The 20,129-nt window shown below is 33.4% G+C and overlaps 3 protein-coding genes across 3 annotated transcripts; 1 reads left to right on the forward strand and 2 right to left on the reverse strand.

Moving 5' to 3' along the window:
* Positions 1-1,861: 1,861 nt before the first annotated feature.
* LOC21399589 lies at positions 1,862-8,102 on the forward strand. Its single transcript, XM_024161532.1, has 9 exons — positions 1,862-1,988; positions 2,290-2,320; positions 2,812-2,861; positions 2,940-3,008; positions 3,204-3,538; positions 4,105-4,293; positions 5,191-5,406; positions 6,064-6,294; positions 6,521-8,102. The coding sequence occupies exons 1-9, from the start codon at positions 1,862-1,864 to the stop codon at positions 7,502-7,504; spliced, it is 2,232 nt and encodes a 743-aa protein (XP_024017300.1). The 3' UTR covers positions 7,505-8,102.
* A 102-nt stretch (positions 8,103-8,204) lies between these two features.
* LOC21399590 lies at positions 8,205-10,680 on the reverse strand. The gene is made up of 5 exons (XM_010091906.2): positions 10,519-10,680; positions 9,228-9,261; positions 9,040-9,131; positions 8,861-8,958; positions 8,205-8,433 (listed from the first exon to the last, which is right to left on the reverse strand). The coding sequence occupies exons 1-5, from the start codon at positions 10,591-10,593 to the stop codon at positions 8,430-8,432; spliced, it is 303 nt and encodes a 100-aa protein (XP_010090208.1). The 5' UTR covers positions 10,594-10,680; the 3' UTR covers positions 8,205-8,429.
* A 3,881-nt stretch (positions 10,681-14,561) lies between these two features.
* On the reverse strand, positions 14,562-20,129 carry LOC21399591 (glycerol-3-phosphate dehydrogenase [NAD(+)] GPDHC1, cytosolic). Its single transcript, XM_024161518.1, has 5 exons — positions 18,968-20,129; positions 17,718-17,939; positions 17,392-17,639; positions 15,906-16,045; positions 14,562-14,855 (listed from the first exon to the last, which is right to left on the reverse strand). Exons 1-5 carry the CDS (start codon positions 19,623-19,625, stop codon positions 14,732-14,734), a joined length of 1,392 nt encoding a protein of 463 aa, XP_024017286.1. The 5' UTR covers positions 19,626-20,129; the 3' UTR covers positions 14,562-14,731.

The following is a 20,129-nucleotide window of genomic DNA, read 5'->3' on the forward strand; positions in this document are numbered from 1 at the left end:
TTTATTTCTCAAAAAACGTAAAAAATAAAAAAAAGAGATCAATTCCAAACACGATCATTATTTCTCCTACTGACGTCAAAGTTTTCTAAGAATCAAACAAAAACCATTTTTACTTTTTTTAATAAAGAATTTGAGGAATGATTCTAAAACCTTTTTTTTAGGGCCGGCAATATGGGTCACGACACGACTCGAAAACGACACGAATTTTACGGGTTAGGGTTGAGAAAAAAAAGGTTCGGGTCAGAATTGGTTCGACCTGAAATTGACACGAAAAACACGGGTCAATTTCGGGTTGGACCCGCCTAACCCGAACACGACACGAAACTCGTAAAAAACTAAAAAATACATATATTTTTAATTTCATATTTTAAATTTTATTATGAATTTGTGATATCATGATAGTTATACTTAAAATCTTATATTATTGTTTACTTAATTTCAATGGATGTTATTGTAATTTAGTGTGTTATGAATTTTAAGTTATTTCTAATATGTAAAAAACTAAATAAAAGTATACAATTTTCGTGTCAATTTCAGATTCACGGGTCAATTTCGTGTCACGGGTCATTTTCGGGTCGTGTCGTGTCAACTCGTAAAGTGGTCGTGTCGTGTTCGTATTGTAATTTTTAAAAAATTTCGTGTCACGGGTCGTGTTCGGGTTGACTACAAATTTAAAAAAATGATCAAAACACGATAAGAACACGACACGTGATACGAATTGCCACCCATACTTTTTTCCTTTGATTTTAAATTACAACTATCAATCAAGTGTTTTTTTTTCCACTAATTTGTTTTCTTTTTATTCTAAAATCATAATTTTTATTTCATCGATTCGAGTTTTACTGCAGTAAGCTCTCAGAAATAACATATTTAATTTTTTTTATTAAAGTAAAAAATTTTCACATAAAATTATATATCAATTTAAATTAAAAATTTAAATCAACAAACTAAATAAACCCTTTAAAACTAAAAACTAAACGGATTGAGTTCTCATCAATTTTAAGAGTTGTTTAGTTGGAGGATTCGTACCCCGATTCAAATCATAGTTCACAATTTATTATAATATTTTTTCTCATAAAAAAAAATATATAAATTAAAAATAATTTTAATTCATGAACTAAACGCCCGCTTAACATTTTTAACATCGTAAAACACGTGTTCTTTCACACCTATCCGCCACCTTTTCCCTTCTTATTAAGGTAATGTAATTAAAACCGAATCCATTTAAAGGAGAGATAACTACAATCGGGAGGCACGAGTGTAAAATGCAAGTCGCTCATTTCGTAAATCTCAAAGCATAAGTCACATGAATCAACGGTGTAGATCATGCACTCGTCCTCACTCGCGGTACTTGCGATTGAACAGAGAACCAGCATTTCTAAAAACAAACCTGTAGTCAATCCTCATTTGACCAAAGCAATCCTAGAGTGAAAAGGGCCCACCTTATTTCTAGAGTCCACGCGTCCTAAAAAACAAAAACAAAAAACCTTCAGGCAAATAGGTAAAGTTGTAAGTTCTTACCACAACGATCTGGTGGGTCCCACAAATTCTGGTCCAACTGTCGGAATCTCCTGCCAAAATTGGATTAAGAAGACTTTCAACGGTCCAAAATCAGCTGACGTGGCCATTATTACGTATGAGGAATCTCTCTCAGTGGTCCCCACGGCTCGCCCTTTCCTCCACGTCAGCTGAAGACCATGAAATGACTTTACTATCCTCTTATAGTGCACGTATTGACTAACGTACCCCCCAAGAAAGTAGTTTTTTTTTTTTTTTTTTCATTTGTTATTATTTATTACACGCGCGAGAGAGAGTTCGTCACTTTCAGACGCAGCCTTTTCTCTGTCACTCCCAGAGTTGAATGTATCAGTGGTTCTCTGTCTCTCCCTCTCTAAGATTTATCTCACTAACATTTCTTTCTCTCTCTAAAGTTCTTGGAGCTCGAAACCCTAGGCAGTCACTGCTGGTATCGTTCTTAGCAATCGGAGGTGAGTTTCAGTCCTCTCTCTCTCTTTCATTATCACTGCCATTTTTTAGAGTATAATAATCTCTCTCCCAAAGGCTCTTTCTTTTCCGTACTGTTTGGCGTCCGAGAAAACCAAATTTTCCCCCGTTTTCTTTTACCTTTCTATGCCACATTCTATCAGAGCATGTTTTGGCTTTCGAAGACCAAGGCCCTGACTCATTTTTCTTGTCTTTTTGTTTCCTTCCATGTTGTGATTTCGCAAAGCGCAACGATGTCGAAATTCCACATTTTTGAGGATTTTGGTGTTTGATTATTGATTGCAGGTGGAATGCATGGTCGAGCAACTATCAGTCGGTAATGGAAATGGTTATTTTTCATTTTTTATATCTTTTGTGAAAGATTGTAATTTTCTGTTCAGTTTATTATAATTTCTTTAATAGAATTCTATGTCCAGTAATTCAAGTTTTTTTTTTTCTTTGGAATATTTCTTTGATTAAACTATCCAGTTTTTAAATTTTTAAACGAGTATTTGCATGATATTTGATATTGTATTTGTTGTTAGGTATTTTAATTTTTGGGTCTTGGTGACTATCTGATAGTTGGTTCTAGATTATTGAATGATTTTTTTAGTTTTTTATTTAAAATTTCAAGTTTTGCGAATTTAAGAAGTTCTAATATATCCTATACGATGATTTTGTTGTTTACTGTTGCTTAAGAAGTTTTTATTGTCCAATAAGCTTTTAGATTGACATCTTTCCTCAAGTCTAAATGGATATTTCACCCAGTGAGCTGAAGCATATAAATATAGGCTGAATAATTGTGATATTGTCATGTTTTCATCTCAGGTATACTTGTTTCATGGCTTGGGATCTATGGGAATCGCCACATGATCAAGGTTTCCAGAACGCCTTATTTTACCATGTTTAGAATTTTCTATTAGCAATTATTCTACTTGAAGATAACTGCTTTTCAGATACTCTCGAGGGAAGTGACTCGATGCAATCCGAATGCCAGTGTGACTTCTACTTTGGTTATGGACATGGTATGTTCGCATGTTTTTCCTTGCCACACATTTTAAATAGATCGTTTGTTTCGCACCACACTTTAGACCTTTTTGTTATAATGTTTTTTCTTACAAAAAAAAAAAAAGAAAAAAAAAAGGAATTTCTGTTCAAACCTTAATCCAAACGAGTCTTGTTACTTCAATATTTACAGCTGGGTTTTCCTATGATCGTAGATGTAATAGAAGAACAAGCTTTGAACGAAAAATATTGTATCCAAGTCTTGAGGATTCTGATAACAAAGGAAGACACAGAAATTGATGAACTGGAAGAGAACCTGGTGTCTCTTCAAACGGAATTAGCCTTTGCTGAACACAAAGAATGGTTTGAACTATGTTGTAATGCTTTGAGAGAGAAGATAGATTGTCTCGATATATCGATAAGGACCTTGAGGAATAAGTGTGAGAAGGATGCTGAGTTTCAGTCCTCAATGCATAGGGAACCTGCAGAGACAATCCATGACATATTGAAGGGTCTTCTAAGCAAATTCTTCCAAGAGAAAGATAAACAGGTATTCCTTATAAAACTTTTCTCTCCTCTACCAGTTGTTTGAGAATGTACTGCATCAGCCTTCAAAAGTAAAAGTAGTTCATGGGAAGGGTTTATGACCTAAATGAATTTTGACAACATTTATCTGCAGATTTTGCATACGTATGATTATCTATGAATTCCACCATTCTTTTTCAACGTCGTGTTTCGTTATTACAATGACTTGGTGTTTTCTGTCGCAGTTCTAAATCTAGACTTTTTTGAGTTGTTCTGTAGATTGTGTCCTTGCATTTCTCCTGGATCAGTACAGTCTCTATTCCCTGCAATATGAAGGGAAATTGGTGATTAATGGGACGTGCATATGTAGTTTTTACTTTTATTCATGCTTATTTTATTTATTTAGCTTTATTGTGCAGAGATTGATTCTTTTCCTTTTGCAATTTTGAATTTTTCTGTTTTGCTTGGAAGCAATGATTTTTACCCTCGTAATATTATCAAGCTTTATATGTGCATTGCTTGTTCCGATCTTGATCTTCTAGATTTTAGTAATGAAATACCACCATTTTTTTTACCCATTTATGTAAGCAGCCTTCACAGGTCACTATCTTGGACTTGAAATCAAATGCTTCAGCAGATTCAAGTAAGCTATGTGAAAGCAGAGAACTAAGCGAATTGAAGTTAGGTACATTAAAGGAGGAAACTGGAGAGGCTGATACCCCAACAGAAACATGTACAAGTATGAATTCCTCTTCACAACTTCAAGAGATGAAAACAAAGGTCTATGGAGCTCTATCGCATTCCGCTTCTATTACTTTTGCTTTTTCTTAATGGTTTCTGCATCACAGAGAGAATGAGAGACTTTCACCTACTAATATATAGGATAAAAAGTAAAGTACTTTCTTCCTGAAAGGTAATTAAGAGAAGAAGTTATTTACTAGTAAAATAAAAAAAATAAAAAAATAAAAAAAATTTATAACAAACAATAAAGGCATCTCTTGCATATCTGTCGATCTATTTCAGGCCTCTTTCAAAGCTTTTCTCTCTGTTACTTATTCTTAAGCTATTAGGAGGTAGGTCAACAATAGTTTTTATATTTATTATTTCAACACTCTCACGTGTGAGTTGGACAATGGGCAATCGTATGGGTAAATTAATTAGAAAGCCCAACACGTGAATATTTAATAATAAGCTTGAAAAATGTTGAAGACCCAACACGTGATGACAACTTAAAGGGGATAAAGAGTGCAATTACAGGGGTTTGAACTCAAGATTTCCTGCTCTGGTACATCATGTTAGTTTATCAATCCATCTCAAAAGCTTAAGCTATTAGGAGGTGGGCTGACAATAGCTTTTATATTTCAACATTACCAATTGTTTATTTTCTACTAATTTCTTTTTAAATTTATTATTTTGGAAATTCTTTAAGATATGATATGTGTAGAACAATAAAAAATAAAAACCCGATCTTTATCTCATGAATGTTACTCTAGAAGTTATCTTCTAAAGTAGCTTCTTAACTCCAATAATTTGCGTCTTTATATGGCTATTCTTTCATGGTATGATGCTGTGCGTGTTTTAGCAATGTTTCTAAGCATATTTTGGCTCTGGTTCAATCTTAGTGTCATCATATGCTTGGATTATAGCCTTCGCTTACTCGTGGTTATCAATGAACAGTCTGCAGATACAAATACAACAGATTCCGGCCAGAATTATTTGAAACTTTCACCTGGCTCCTCTGACGAGGAAAAACAAATGGTCATGGGCGAGTCACATGGCACAACCAGGCAGCAGAATGCCACAGCACAAGAGCTTAGTTTCACGGATACAAAAGTTATAGAAAATGCATCTCTGAAACCTGAAGAGAGGAGCTGTGAGATGGAAGTAGTTGAGGTTTATCCCCCTTTCTCCTCAAAGTTCTCATTATTGAGTTCATATATGCCTTTTGTTTTGCTTAAATTGTATGGTAAATGATATTGGACTCATGCAAATTAATATTTCCCTTTTATTCTTGTTAGTTTATATTGTAAATCATATTAGAATTTTGCTATAAAAAAAATCATGTTAGAATTCTTGTTCGATTGCCTTGATTATTTCCATGAGTTTGTTCTCTATAGTAGGTGGTCTCAACAAATTCATTGTTCTACGTAGCATTTATTTGCTTTAATAATGAAATAGTTCGTAGGCGTTGCTATAATTCGAGTATTTCTGAGCATCTGGTTAGATGCTTTAGAAAACTTAACAGCTAAGTAGATGGAAGAATAAAGTTTCGTACCTAAGCGTGTGCTTTATCACATGTTCTTTAATGAAACCCATGGGAATCGGAACATACCTCTCTTAGGTTAGGACACGAAGCTTTCCTTGTAATCTATGTTGTGCTTAAACGTGTGCCATAGATGTGATCTTGTAGCGCACAGCTAGAGGAATGCAACTTGGTAAACTTTTGGAGCTTAGATTAGATTTGTAACATACGAAATTGTGACTGCATATTAGTATCTCAGTTTCATTCTGTAGAGAGGCTAATGGAATACTCTTTAACACTTCTTTTAGTCGCCTTTTTTTCCTTGCAATGAACAGGATGCAGAGTCTATTGCCAAAGCTTCCAGCTCAAGTTCTCTTGAATCTTCAAATTCATGCTTCAATATGGGGAAAAGTTTGTGTAAAAATGATATGAAAGCAAATGGAAATAAAGAAGTAAATGGGGGAGTAAAGAAACAGCATTATATTGCCCCAGCAGATTTCCATCATGAAAGAAATCGAGGTCATGACAGAACTGATGAGGTATTTGAAGGATCCTTTTGCTTTTAGGTTATATCACTACGTTACTATTTCTACCTTTAAAACATAATCGTTCTTGACATACTCTTGATGGAAAACTCGGAAAAGACCGAAGTTGACATTCAGGTGCTGCAGCAGGCACACTGCATGCGACTGTGGAATCACAAATTTGAGTTTGACTGATTCTTGTCTTATCTTTAGCCTCTAACTCTGTTTCTCCTTCAACTAGCAGCATTCAAATGCTATTGTTAATTACATTGGTCCGGATGCTATAATACGATCAGCTGCTCTCAAAGAGATGAATAAAACTTCTCAATTCAAAGTAAGTACTTCAAGTCCAGCAAAAACTGACAATTGTGATGTGGATCAAAAACTAATTGACATTAAAAGAACTGCTCGAAAAGAAGGCATTAAAGATTCAAAGGTTTTTGCGCTCAACAAGTTTAACTCTTCAAATTCATGGTCAAAGACAGTGGTGAATGGAAGAGATGATCGACAAATTGTGACTAACACTCAACATTTGGCCTTGGCTTTGCAAGCCCAGCTTGGGAAAAATACAATCAAGGCTGAGCTCGAGTTAGGAGAACCGGTAGTTGAGGAATCTAACAAGGCTGTTATTGCCGGTTGCAAGTCCCATTTAAACTTAGATCGGCAACTACAAAGTCCAAAGACAAAGAGGAAATTTCAGTCGGATTCACAAAGCATCATTGGACCTATTTTCCCACCTACAGAAAGAAAATTGAACGCATCTTCCGTGTCAGCATACAAAAGACAAAAATCTGATTCTGTTGATGACAATGCTAGTTTGAAGCAGCTAATGAGTGGTAAGCATCTGAAGAAGTCGGCTCAGGTTGAATGTCATACCAAAGAGCGTGGCACTTCTCTTGCTGTTGCAGAACATTCATTTTCACAGCCACAGGAAAGTAAGAGGACTGGAAATTTGCAGCTCAATGCACATATGAAGGACTCGAGTGTAAATTTGAACGGCTCAGAGTCACTTGGGCATGCAACTCACAGCGGTTCTGCTGATAATGACCCCAATGCTAGGGCTTTGGTTCAGTTGCCTCTTCCTATTGATAAATTGAAGGGGATGAAAGTACAACAACTGAAGGCCGTTGCAAAAGAAAATGACATGAAGAACTATTCTAAGCTTAAGAAAGAACAGCTGATTCAGTTTCTGACTGAACGACTAGGAAATCGAATTTACAGGTAGTTGTACAGCTTTGTTTTGTTCTCATCTCCATATTTTGGGATATGTTATTTCGTTGTGCATGTCCGTCTATGGCGCACTTGTCATTGTCCATAACGTTCTTTTCACCTCCCATAGAATCTTAGAGAGATGGATTGAAAAGGAACAAAGTATAGAAAGAAGCTTAGCAGGTTTTAGTTTTAGGTTTACATGACATCATGCTTTATATTGCATACATATTTGTGCAGTGATGACAAAGAACTACACAAACCTATAAACTTTTGGGAACAACTGGCATTGAATGTCCTTTTGTACGGGGAACTTTGTGAATTTTGAATATGAATGCAAGAGGAAGCTGTAAATTTCCTGCCATTTGTTAAAGAATAATGGTAGTGTGATATAGCAAAAGTTTTTTTTGTTTTTTGCTTTTTTGTTTTTTTGTTTCTTAAAGTATTTCTGTTATTACGCTTTAGAGGTATGTGTCTATTATGTTTTACATCCAAAATCTTTGGAAAATTGTTGTTAATTCTGACTCTAGTTGTGTTGGGATTAGAGGTGGGATCATGTAAGACCCACCTATCTACTTGAGTCGGAATAAATAAGATTGTTCAAAATCTTTTGGTTTGTCAGACTTGTTCAACAACATTTATTCGCATGGTTTAGATAGCGCCCTGCGTATCTTCTGGGAACAGAAACTATGATATGATTTGGTTTTTTTTTTTTTTTTTTTTTTTTGCCGATCGATTTGGTAAATAATTATTCCTGGCATAAATTACCATCTTAAAACCCTACATGTTTGTTGTCTCTCACAAGTGAAATTTTCTTCAAAAGAGTTATGGTAATTTCCTTTAGCTTAGTGTCACAAGTTGTCATCTCATCTCAAATCCAATAATTTGTAAAGGGCTTCCGGCCACAAACCCCCAAGTAGTTTTCTTCATCATTCCAGGCATCACCTGAGAACAAAAGATGGAATTGCATATACAAGGTCAGCATTAAATGCATGCCTCGCCTAAATACAAGCCAAACCAAGTCATCATAAAACCACGGTGAAACAAGCGTCCAAATGAGTTCGATATCCTTTTGACACTATGCTGAACTAACAGAAATAAGTGGGATAAATTTTAATAAAAACCCCTTAAAGAGCTCTAGGAATTAATGCAGCTTCAAGAAATCAACTTTGATGTTGAATATCATTTTTCCTTCTCTTAACAGGTTCGAATAGCTCCTATTTGTAAGTGCATTCAATGGTAAAATACATTTTATTGGATAACGTATATATATGATCTCAAGTTTTACCATGGCAGACAGAATTGACACACAACATGGATGCATGAAATAAGTTTGTTATGTGTATCATAAGAATGGTAATGTATGACTCACTTGGCTTGCTCGACCTTATGATCAGCCTCCTTGACCGCCAAAACCAGATGCTTAATCCGATATTGGAGTTTAGCATTTTCCGCAGCAAGATTCCGGGCCTGCACATTGACATTGAAACTTTCAGAGTTCCAATTGCCTCTCCTAACATGGAATAAGAGCAAAATACAAACATACACCACCTTTTCCCGTTCTGAAACTAGCTCAGCGTTTGCACTTTCTAGCTTAGACTGAAGTTCACTTATTATTTTCAAAAGTTCCTCATTTCCAGCATCTGAATGAGATTCCATGTCAGATTAAACAATAACAAACATAGTGCATCTGTTAAGAACACACTGCAAGAAAAAGGGAGGCCTTGGGGACCTCTTACTTGCAATGGCAGCTTCAAGTCTTGACAACCGTTCCTTTGATATGAACAGACCACGATTAGCGAGATTCAGGCAGAGAAACGCAAAGAAGTTTACTTGTCAGTTGTCAATAACAAGAACCACTTATTGTATCTCTAATCATAGCAACATGGGCGAAAATATTGTATTATCGTAAGATTTTGTGTTTTAGCAGAAATCAATGAAAAAAAATTAGATATTTCCAGTTTAAAAGCAATTCTCTTGAACAGAAAAACACTTTTGCCTCATATGACGGCCCTAGAAAATACCAACTAATGAGATTTCTAACATATAAGCCAGAGAGATATAGAGAGAGAGGTCCACATACAGAATCAATGAAAGCTATTTTCACATAACCCCATTACGGTTGATCAGCTAGACAAAAAAGGACACAAGCCACTATGGGTCCAAAGAGAAATGCTAAATGCACTCGCAAATATCACGAGTGCAAAATCTTAGTCGTTCTTCACTCGGGAACCCACAACAGGACCCACATGAAGGATGCCAAGATCTTGCACTCGCACCACTCACGAGTGTGTTTAGCATTCCTCAAAGTTCAAATGGTCGTGTTTGATAGGTGGAAGTAACCATGGAACTTCTAATAAGAAAAATGCTTGGGTGGGAACACCGGTGGTGTCTAACAGCAAACTAATAGAAGATTGGCCCAGTTGTGGCTTGTGAGACCCATATTGTGGAGCTCACCTTCTACCAGTGTGTGGTATCAGACACCAGGCATGCACGACATTATTGTTTCGTGAAAACAAAGGAAACGACACAACTAATAGAAATAGGCCACATATGTACAACCCATCTTATGGGACTTGTCTTTTATTAGTGTGGTTCTTCTTACATCGCCCCCAACATTTTCTTGTTCGGTTAGGCATTCAGGGTAAGACTAAGACAACGGTACCATTTTTCAAATGATTATGCATATGGATTCCATTTTACTGAAAACTAGGATTCAGCACCAAAAAAAAAAAAAAAAAAAAAAAAAAAAAAAAAAATTTTTTTTGAAGAAATGATTATGTAAATGATTGTGCAAAAAAAAAAAAAAAAAAAAAATCTATTGCAACGATTCACCATTTCTAGCTTAATAAATACTCCATTTGATAGAAACCCATATCCGAAATTCCAAACTAGCACCAGAAAAAAACCAAAAAATTTTACGGCCCTTAACGAACCAACAAAACAATAGAGATATTCCGTTAAATGATAACATGTTGGGCTGTTTAAACCATTTTTGGAGAAAAGCAAATGAGAAACAAACAGACAGACCTCGGCTTCAGATGCTCTCAGGAAGAAGGGCTTTAAGGCGTCTCCGATATCGCTTCCTTTCTCAGCCTCCGCCATTGTTTTGCTTTTGCTGCCCTAAGACTCTTTTTACTTTGGAAGCTCCCCGCTTCGGGGATGACCAAAAACTGTTAGCTTGGCCTTTTTCCGCCGAAAAAACAAAATAATATTAAGGGTTAATTTATTCTCAATTGTAATTTATCTCTCATCTAATACTATAATTTATGTATTAATTATATATTTAATATTTAAGAGTAAAAAATACCCTTGAATATGATGTTATTTATTATGTTAAATTTTTTATATATTATATTTTGTGATAAATTTCTCACAAAATATAGCATATGAAAAAATTAACATTTAATTGTTATTTGTTAAAATGTTTACTTTTTCATTATAACTTTTATATTTTTTAATTATTTTAAAATATAAATGTTTATTTTTACAGCTTTTAAAGCTTAATGATTATAAAAAATATATATTTAACACTTCAAATAGCATTATGTATCGAACAAAAATGAAAATAACATACCATGTTATATTTTTTTAATGTTAAATATACAGTTAGCACTAACATTGTGGTCTTAGTTCTTATCTTTTAAAACATCACAAAGTTAACCCTGATCTACTAATTTATTTCATCAGTCATTTTGATCACTTATATGTTGAAAAGAAGATGGAATATGCACGTGATGTTGGTCTGATTCTGATGAAAAACAAAAAGCAAAATAACGCTACTAACTGGATATCCACATTTAGTTCTGTATTGAAAAAATGAGGTTAAGTTTGGGACATTTTAAAAATTAGAGATTAAAGTGGACTTAAGAATAAAATTTTGGGATTATTTATGAAATAAACCCTACTATTAATAAACACTTGAAAAAAAAAAAAAAGGTTATTGGCCTCCGCTGAAATTTTTTACCAGTTTTTTTTATTTTTTTTATTTTTTTATTTTAACTTAAGTGCTAATTTGACATTGTTTTTAAAAGATTGTTTTTGGCTTCTTTTTAAGAAGTTACAGCAAGTCAAAATATTTGATAAATCATGTTTTTGTCTAAGTCATTAAACAACAGAATTTGAGAAACATGTTAGGAGTTGTTTTTACACAACTACTTCTGCTGTCAATGTCTAACTTTACTAAAATTACCTCAATAATAAAACTTAATTCTTCTTCTACCCATTTTATTTCTTCATACTAAATTAAAAAGTATACATTTTCTTGATATTTATTTAAAAATTAGAAATATTTAATAAACATGTTATGCTAAATTTTACTCAAATATTTTTTATTATTATCAAAATGTTTAAAAATAACAACAATGAATAAGAAAATTAATAATTTAGTTTTTAGAACTATTTTAAATAACAAATTAAGATTACATATATTTTTTAGTATTTTGGAGTAAAAATATTATGAATATTGACTTTAAAAATATAATGAAACTAACTAAAAATTTTTGTGTTAAAGTATGTCTATTTTAATCATTATACATGTTTACAACAACTTTATACATAGTTTACCAAACATCTAAATTTATGCTTTTGGTATTCACAATAGCTTTGAAAAAAATTATATCAAATACCTACATGCTTCTGGTCACAATAACTTTTAACTAACAACACAACAACAAAACTTTTTAGCAACACAATAATGTTAAATTGGCCCTTAAGGCATCTCCAATGCAATACTAAAGCATCTCCAATGCAATGCTAAAGTATCTCCAATGCAATACTATAATAAGTGTGCTAATGAGAAATTTAACATTTGAGCGTATAAAATACTCTCTAATTTAATATCATTTCTTATGGCAAATTTATCATATACTATACTTGATGGCAAATTTCTCATCAAATATAGCACATGAATTTTGTCTGTTCAACTTTCAACTTTTAATTACAAAAACTGCCATTTTTATATTATAACTCTACAAAGTTCTCGTTTACCAAGAGCAAGTATTGCTATTTGCAGACTACTATGCACTTCTTTTACTCTTCTCTATTAACGAAATGGAAAATTAAGTTGACGGCAATTTACAAACATCAGCCTTGACTACATATATTGATATTTGTACCCCAAAAAAATAATAAAATAGTGTTATATCATTTAAAATGGCAGTAGTGCATTGGAGAATAAAACGCGATGGTGTGTTTAATAAGGGAATTCGTACCCTGATTTAAATTATAGTTCATGATTCACTGTAGTATTTTCTTTCACAAAAAATACAGAGCAAGTGTTGCTATTTGCAGACTACTATGCACTTCTTTTACTCTTCTCTATTAACGAAATGGAAAATTAAGTTGACGGCAATTTATCAGCCTTGACTACATATATTGATATTTGTACCCCAAAAAAATAATAAAATAGTGTTATATCATTTAAAATGGCAGTAGTGCATTGGAGAATAAAACGCGATGGTGTGTTTAATAAGGGAATTCGTACCCTGATTTAAATTATAGTTCATGATTCACTGTAGTATTTTCTTTCACAAAAAATACACGTAAATCGAAAATGATTCTAATCTCACGATTCTAATTCATGAACCAGACGTCTAATGTCAAATATACCATTTTAATCATATTTTGTGACAAATTTACCATTAACATTGGTATATGCGTTAGAGATGGTCTTGGTATTTTAAGGGTAATCAAACTTTATTCCCTCTATTTTGAAGGGTAACAAATATTCTAGTAACAAATAAAAAAAAAAAAAAAAACAGTAAAGAAGTTTGGGGCACCTGAGCACAAAAACTGCTACAAATATCTTTAAATTTTAATGTGAGATAAATTCTTATTTTTTTTAGTCAAAGGTATCTAGAATGCAAAATATGTAGACATCCTTTAGCGAAAAAAAAAAATTAAAGGAATTCCAAACATTTAAATAAAATCAGAATAAAAAAATAACAAAGAAAAATAATAAATTTTGCTGTTTTTTTACGTGGGATAACAAAGTTTTCTTTTAACATTTAAAAAAAAAAAACCGTGTACGATCACATGCTGAAACAGATTATCAATAATTCATTTTAATTAGTAATTTGTTTGGCAATCTGTATTCCTTTACCTCTGCCTCCTTCCTCAATTTTTCCATTTTACAGTTTCTTATTATTGTCTACAATTTTTGAATAATTTGTCTAGTGGCACAAAAGGATTGCTTTTAAATTGATTAACTTCACATAATAGGAATACATTCCTTGGACCCATTGTTGCACTGGTTCTACTTCCACTACCTTTGATTCTACATTCCATGCCAATGAGAAAAAGAGTATTTTGCATGTTTACCCCGTAAATTTGTAGGGTTTTAGCAACTTGTCTCCTAAATTTTTAATTTTGATAATTTATCCTCTAAACTTGTAAAATTATTACAATGTGACCCATTTTGATAATAATTATCTTAAATTAGTGAGCAAAAAGAATTTTCAATGGAAAATACAAACATCCAATTCAAATTGTAATACAAACCTCACAATTCCTAACTCTCAAGTCCTTAAATTTGACCTAAAAAATAAAAATAGAGCAAAATTAGTAGAATGAGGCACATTGTAATAGTTTTGCAAGTTGGAAAGCAAATTCTTAAAATTAAAAGTTAATGAGGTAAGTTGTCAAAACCCTACAAGTTCATGGGCTAAATACACAAAATACCCAAAAAAAAAAAAAAAAAAAAAGGTTGTGTTTGGAGTTGTTTTTGTTTTTATTTTTCACGTTTTTCAAGAAAAAAATAAAAATGGGAGAGAAACGGCGTTTGGCACAATTAAAGACAAAAACGGAAATGAAAATAATTTTTGGTTTAGTGTAAAATGATAGAGAAATAAAAAATGATTTTTAGTCATTTTTCATTTTTTGTTTCCGTTTTCTCCTCTCTCGATCAGAGAGAGAGACATTAATATATTTTTTTATACTGAAAATAATCTCTTGATAAAACTATCAAACACATTTTCAAAAATGATTTATTTCTGAGATTGAAAACGTTTTCATTTTTATTTTCATACAAAAATACAAAATTATTTTAGAACGAGTTATAAAGGCACAAAAAATCAGTCAACTCATCAACTTATTGTTGAAAACACAAGGAAAACGTACACATTTCACTTCCGAAAACAAAAAATCCAAGATATTTTCCATTTACAGCTCAGTTCTTTTAGTTTACTTCTATAGAGATATATTATATTGTACCAAAATATATGAGTTGCAATTTGCAAACTAATCAAGGCTGTCCAAGAAGTGAAGGCCTGTAGAAAACATGGCTTTGTGCAATCTCAATTCGCTCCCTCGGATCGTTTAAGGTTTCATCCCTTAAGGCTTCAAGAATGGCTTGTGGTGACTGTTCCCTGGAAATCAAAAAAATAAATATTATTATTGAACTTGTGGATCAAAACAAATTCTGGGGCTACAAATTAATTTTGTATTTCATTAGCATTTAGCAGTAAGCAGACACATAACTTTGGTACATAATGTGGATGTGTATCATGGAACAAATTGGGTTAGAACTTTTACTTTCTGAACTTTTCGATGTTTTAAATTTTTTTTTTTTTTTTTGGTTGAAAATTAATCCTTGCATTTCAAAAAGATAACAATTACCACCAATCGTTAACAAAAGTTGTATTTTAGAGAAGTACTAAGGTGCCAAATACTAGAAATTCAAGGGCATGTGTACTAAAAATCTAGTTATTCCATCCACAATTTAAGACCTGTTTGGGAGAGGGAGAGCTTTCTAAACGCTGCTTTTAGCTTGTTGAATCCAAAAGCTGCTTTTGGAAGTATTGGACGATATGTCAAAAATAGAGGTGTAAGTTTGGGCCGGCCCAAACTTACAGCTCTAGTCAGAAGTACTTTGACTTTTCAGAAAAGCTTTTAGTTAAAGCCACAAAATGAAGCTTCTAAACAAAGTACTTTTGAATATACTTTGAAACTTACTAGGGTTTTATTAAAGTATTACAATCTTAATTCCAACGCTTTTATTGTTTAATAAAAAATTTAAAAATGGTTTTGACCCATTAAGTTTTTTTATTCTAAACACTTACTGAAAAACTATAACTTTTACTTTTTATTCTACTGACAAAAAGTAAAAGTAAAAACTCTATCAAACGGGCCCTTAATGTCCGTAAAAAATTGGAGTTGCATGCTATTTTCTTTTTGTTTTTGCAAATGTTTCAAGGACTAAATTATGAAGAAAAAAATTTTTGGGGATGAAAGCACCACACCATGAGAACTTTTTCCATATAGTTTGTAATTTTAGTAAGATACCCTATAGTTTTTCAGTAAGTCAACTCAATTTTAGGATATAATTTTTTTTTTTTGAAAGGGCTTATAATATTTGAGAATTAAGCAAGAAATCAAATAAGAATTAATGGTCAAGTTCATAAATTGCAGAAAATTACCCGGTTATCAGTATTTTGTATAGCGTCTTCAAGATAGGACAGAGCTGTACAGGAGCAACAGGCTTGTTCTCTTCAGGATGCAATACATTTAGGCTTGACTGACTTAGAAGTTCATAAAAAGCTCCCACTGCAGACACACCCTGGACACTCAGAGGCCACGGATTTGCATTAATATTATTAATCATAAGAGACTATAAATTAATAAGAAACTATGAAAATTATAATAATTGTCCTTAATTTTTTTTATTTCATTTGGTTTCACGTCGCTAAATCGACAATTTATCAGAGCAGCTTGATGATTTACCTTAGCACTTTTTTTAAAAAAAAACTTAGGATATGTTTAGTAGTGATTTTTGGAGCTTAAAATCAATTATCTAGCCTTCCATAACTCAAATTTGTGTTTGTTAAAAATCATAAAAAGTTATTCTTAAAGAATTTTTGAAGAATTTACAGTCAAAATCATAAGTAGCGCAAAGATAACTTTAACTTTTAAATTGTGCGGCAATCACCTTGAAGTACAATTAATGAAACATTCATAATACCGATAATACTCCTGAAATCAATACTTGTATAATTACAGTTTACCAAACACTAACTGCTTTTTGTAATAGCTGCTTTTAATTCAGCATAGCTAACAACAATTTTTTTAAAATTTACAGCACTACTAAACTGGCCCTTAGAAGTGGACAAATATGCAAAAAAAGAAAAAAAAACTTTTTTAAAAGGGGTCCCAAAATTTTGGTCATTTCTGCAAATATCCCAGAGGAAAGTGCTAAATTCCAATCTAAGTAATCCAAATTCCTCAGCTGATGCAACAAGGGTGTGTATTTAAAGGGAAAAAGCAGCTCAGATATTGCTCACACAGAAACTCATATTTATGGTCAGTTCTTATCATTTTAGCAAACACCACCCTAATTCCTTATGCAAATATCTTATCCTTCTTCTTGCCTTTCCATACAAAGATCAGCTGAAGTTTCAAGTTCTGCATTGTTCATTTTTAAAAAAGAAGTGCAGCGTTCTAAAGTTGGTGTTTACTTTTAGAACTTAAAAAGACTAATGTGTGTTACAACTTACATGGCTTCTAAAGAAAAGTAGTTAAGAGTTCGTTTAGTACGAGGATTCAAATCATGGTGATTCTGTGATTCTGAAATTAGAACCATAATTTACGATTTTAGGTTTAAATTATGATTTCTGAAACCTGATTTAAAATCAGGGGTTTGGATCACTTTGAATCAAGAGGGGGAGTGATTTTAGAATCATGAGTGATTTTAGTTTAAAACATCACATCAGATTCTGAATCATGATTTAGAATCATCCAAACCAAATATTGATTCAAAATCATGATTCAGAATCACTATAAACAAACACTGATTCTGAACCAAACTTATAACTCAGAATGAATACCTGCATTGATTCAAAATCATGATTCAGAATCACTGTAAACAAACACTGATTCTGAACCAAACTTATAACTCAGAATGAATACCTGAATCATCCCTTTGCCGCTGATACTATCGCCCATATCCCGGCTTAATTCGCCTTTTGCTATCATTTGGCCGTACCATGCATTACGCCCTTTCAACAAGGTTACGTATGTGTCCGCCAGCAAAGGCCCTGCAAGCCTCTCAGGCTCTTCGGACAACAAATGAGTAATGAATATCATCTCCGATGTACAATGCGCAAAATATACCGATTTGCTAGTAGCACTCTCCTTTGTAAGCGCCGCTACCATTCCTGAGAAGAACAAATTTATAAGTTAATTTCAGTGGCATTTACAATTTATGTCAAAAAAAAAAAATTTCATTTATTCACCTGCACCAATGGCATAGACATTTTTCAAGCCACCCATGACTTCATGTGTGACAAGATCACTATTGTCCCACACAATAAAATGGGGCTGCCTTAGAAATTTTGCCAGTGGTTTTCTCCACTTCTCAGCTCCACATAACCGAGCATTCGCGTATTCCTTGTTGTAGATCTCTGAAGCGATGTTCGGTCCACCGAGGTAAAGAATGTTCTCTATAGGGGTCCCAGCTACCATGCAAAATTTTTTGAAAGATTAGAGCATGTGGGGGAAATGGTTTTCTAAAATGGAAGTTGTAAATGAAAGAAAAGTTAGTGACCTCAATGAACACATGATTTTGGGTGAACTAACTTGGTTTCGTATTATATTGATGTAAGGAGACAAGCCTTTATCGTATAGAAGAAAACAGAACTATACTATTCTAGAGGTTTAATGTCAAAGAGTAATTTCTGGTATTTCTGGTTTTTCCCCTTAATTCAATGTCACAAAGAGCAATTTCTCAATAATGTTACATACAAAGATAAATCCATGATAGAGGTAAAGTAACTAAAATCTACGTTGCCTTGAAGTAAAAGTCACCTGGCTATATTATCTGCTAATATTGTTATAATATAACTATTGTTAGCGCACATTCTAATAGCTTAATAGCTTAAGTTTCTGAGAGAAATGGTGAAATAACAAATGCAGAAAGCAAAATCTATCTTTTCAGCTACCGATACTTACCATCACAAATAGTTATGCAAAGAAGGCAAAAGTGAACAAACATTAGAAACACTTTCTTCTTTCGAACAATACTAAACCTGCTATTTTGCTTTCTGCTTTGAACAATGTATCCAGTTTGGTCCCTTTTGAGCACAAAAGAAGAACTTAATTCCCAAAACCCCCCAAGTACTGCTATCTCATATTCTGTGTAAGTTTAACTTATCTAGATATATGATATCATCATCTCTAACATTTCACCAATGCATCTGAGATATAACAAAACTAACTAAAGCATTTTCTTGTGGGGTCCTTCACGGCACCTATGCCAGTCCACAGGTCTATCGTAACTTTTAAAACTTCAACATAACTTTCGAAGTTTGCAAGTTTTAATGTAAAATGAACAGAATATCTTATTTCCGACACTTAAAAGTTCCCCTTTTTTCGTTAGTCCTTGAGAGAACCAAAAACTACTGATAACAAGTTACAAGCCAAAGTTAAAAGGCAAAAGTCATAAAGAGAAGATTGTCCTGCAGAGTAAAAGGGAGGGAAAACTTACTTGCCCGCTTGATCATTTGCGTCGGAGTTATCAAATGCGGAACCGGTTCCAAAGCGGCCTCAATACCTTTAGCCAAAGAGATTATGATAGGCACTGTGATCCTTTCCTTCCAATACTTGCTAATCTCTTCGAAAACCTCTCTAGTCTCGGTCGAAGGCAAGCCATTCACCACAATGTCGGCATCCCAAACCGCCTCCTGCAAGTTCGTCACAACCTTCAAAGGACAGAGCGGGGTGTCGATCATGTTCAAGCAAAATCCGTCCTTCAAGATCTCATCCGCATAGAGTGTTCGATCCCCAAGCCTTGCCTCGACGTACTTTAGGTACGCGCATCGGCGGATCAACCTCCTAAGCACATCCTCCCTCGAGTTGATCACTTCAAAGAGGCGTTCCGCCGTCGCCCTATCAATAGCTCTTCCCGCCCTTCTCCATATCCTTATCTGCACCTTGTCCCGGAACTGTCCATAGCTATCTTGCAGCAGCGCGGCGAAAACGCTCCCCCAGGCGCCAGCCCCCACGCCAACAATCCTTAACGGATCACTATTGGTCTTCCCAAGAAAGGTTCTTAGCTCATCAAGCTTCTCTTCCAAGCCATTGTTGTTCTGCATAGTCCCGTTTAAGTACACATTTCGGTTCCTATTATCAATGCTTCCTACCATCTTTTATCCAACAAACTTTCCAAGATCAACAATGAGAAAGAGAATCTGAATCGCATCAACAATCTCTCAAGACTGAATACATTTATATGGCCTTACTTCCCTTTCAAAAAGACTAAATAATTGACATGACAAACTTCTGCTCCTATAAAATTCGGCCTCGTAATAAAAGAATAAGATATTGTTGGTAGATTTCTCTACCAAATCCAAAGCTAACTCTTAAACTCTTTTCCAATCAGATTTTTCCAGAACAACAAATCACAATTTTCCCTTGTATTTAAATTCAACAGAAACAATGTCATACTTGCAAGTCTCTTTTCTTAAAAAAAGGGTCATAAGCAGCTCATGACAAATATATAATAAATAACAAAAATAGATAACGCCAAGTTTTTTTTTTTTTCTTTGTTTTCTCCGTCAAAAACTGTCAAAGTTTGTTCATCTACCCAACTATAAACTTAACAAAACCAAAAGTAGAGAAATGGGATTTTTGAATTAAAAAAAAAAAGA

The sequence above is a fragment of the Morus notabilis genome, unplaced genomic scaffold (genome assembly GCF_000414095.1).
Source record: "Morus notabilis unplaced genomic scaffold, ASM41409v2 Scaffold305, whole genome shotgun sequence".
Classification (NCBI taxonomy): domain Eukaryota; kingdom Viridiplantae; phylum Streptophyta; class Magnoliopsida; order Rosales; family Moraceae; genus Morus; species Morus notabilis.

Excerpts from the sequence above, each read along its gene's own strand:
- LOC21399589 (XM_024161532.1), top strand. The coding sequence starts at position 1,862 with ATGTATCAGTGGTTCTCTGTCTCTCCCTCTCTAAGATTTATCTCACTA. Across the intron at positions 1,989-2,289 it reads ATCGTTCTTAGCAATCGGAG|GTGGAATGCATGGTCGAGCA; the intron begins GTGAGTTTCAGT and ends TATTGATTGCAG. Across the intron at positions 3,539-4,104 it reads TCCAAGAGAAAGATAAACAG|CCTTCACAGGTCACTATCTT; the intron begins GTATTCCTTATA and ends TTATGTAAGCAG.
- LOC21399590 (XM_010091906.2), bottom strand. The coding sequence starts at position 10,593 with ATGGCGGAGGCTGAGAAAGGAAGCGATATCGGAGACGCCTTAAAGCCC. Across the intron at positions 9,262-10,518 it reads TGAGAGCATCTGAAGCCGAG|GAACGGTTGTCAAGACTTGA; the intron begins GTCTGTCTGTTT and ends TTCATATCAAAG. Across the intron at positions 9,132-9,227 it reads ACTTGAAGCTGCCATTGCAA|ATGCTGGAAATGAGGAACTT; the intron begins GTAAGAGGTCCC and ends AATCTCATTCAG.
- LOC21399591 (XM_024161518.1), bottom strand. The coding sequence starts at position 19,625 with ATGGTAGGAAGCATTGATAATAGGAACCGAAATGTGTACTTAAACGGG. Across the intron at positions 17,640-17,717 it reads TGTCTATGCCATTGGTGCAG|GAATGGTAGCGGCGCTTACA; the intron begins GTGAATAAATGA and ends TGTTCTTCTCAG. Across the intron at positions 16,046-17,391 it reads GCGGCAAAGGGATGATTCAG|GGTGTGTCTGCAGTGGGAGC; the intron begins GTATTCATTCTG and ends CTGAGTGTCCAG.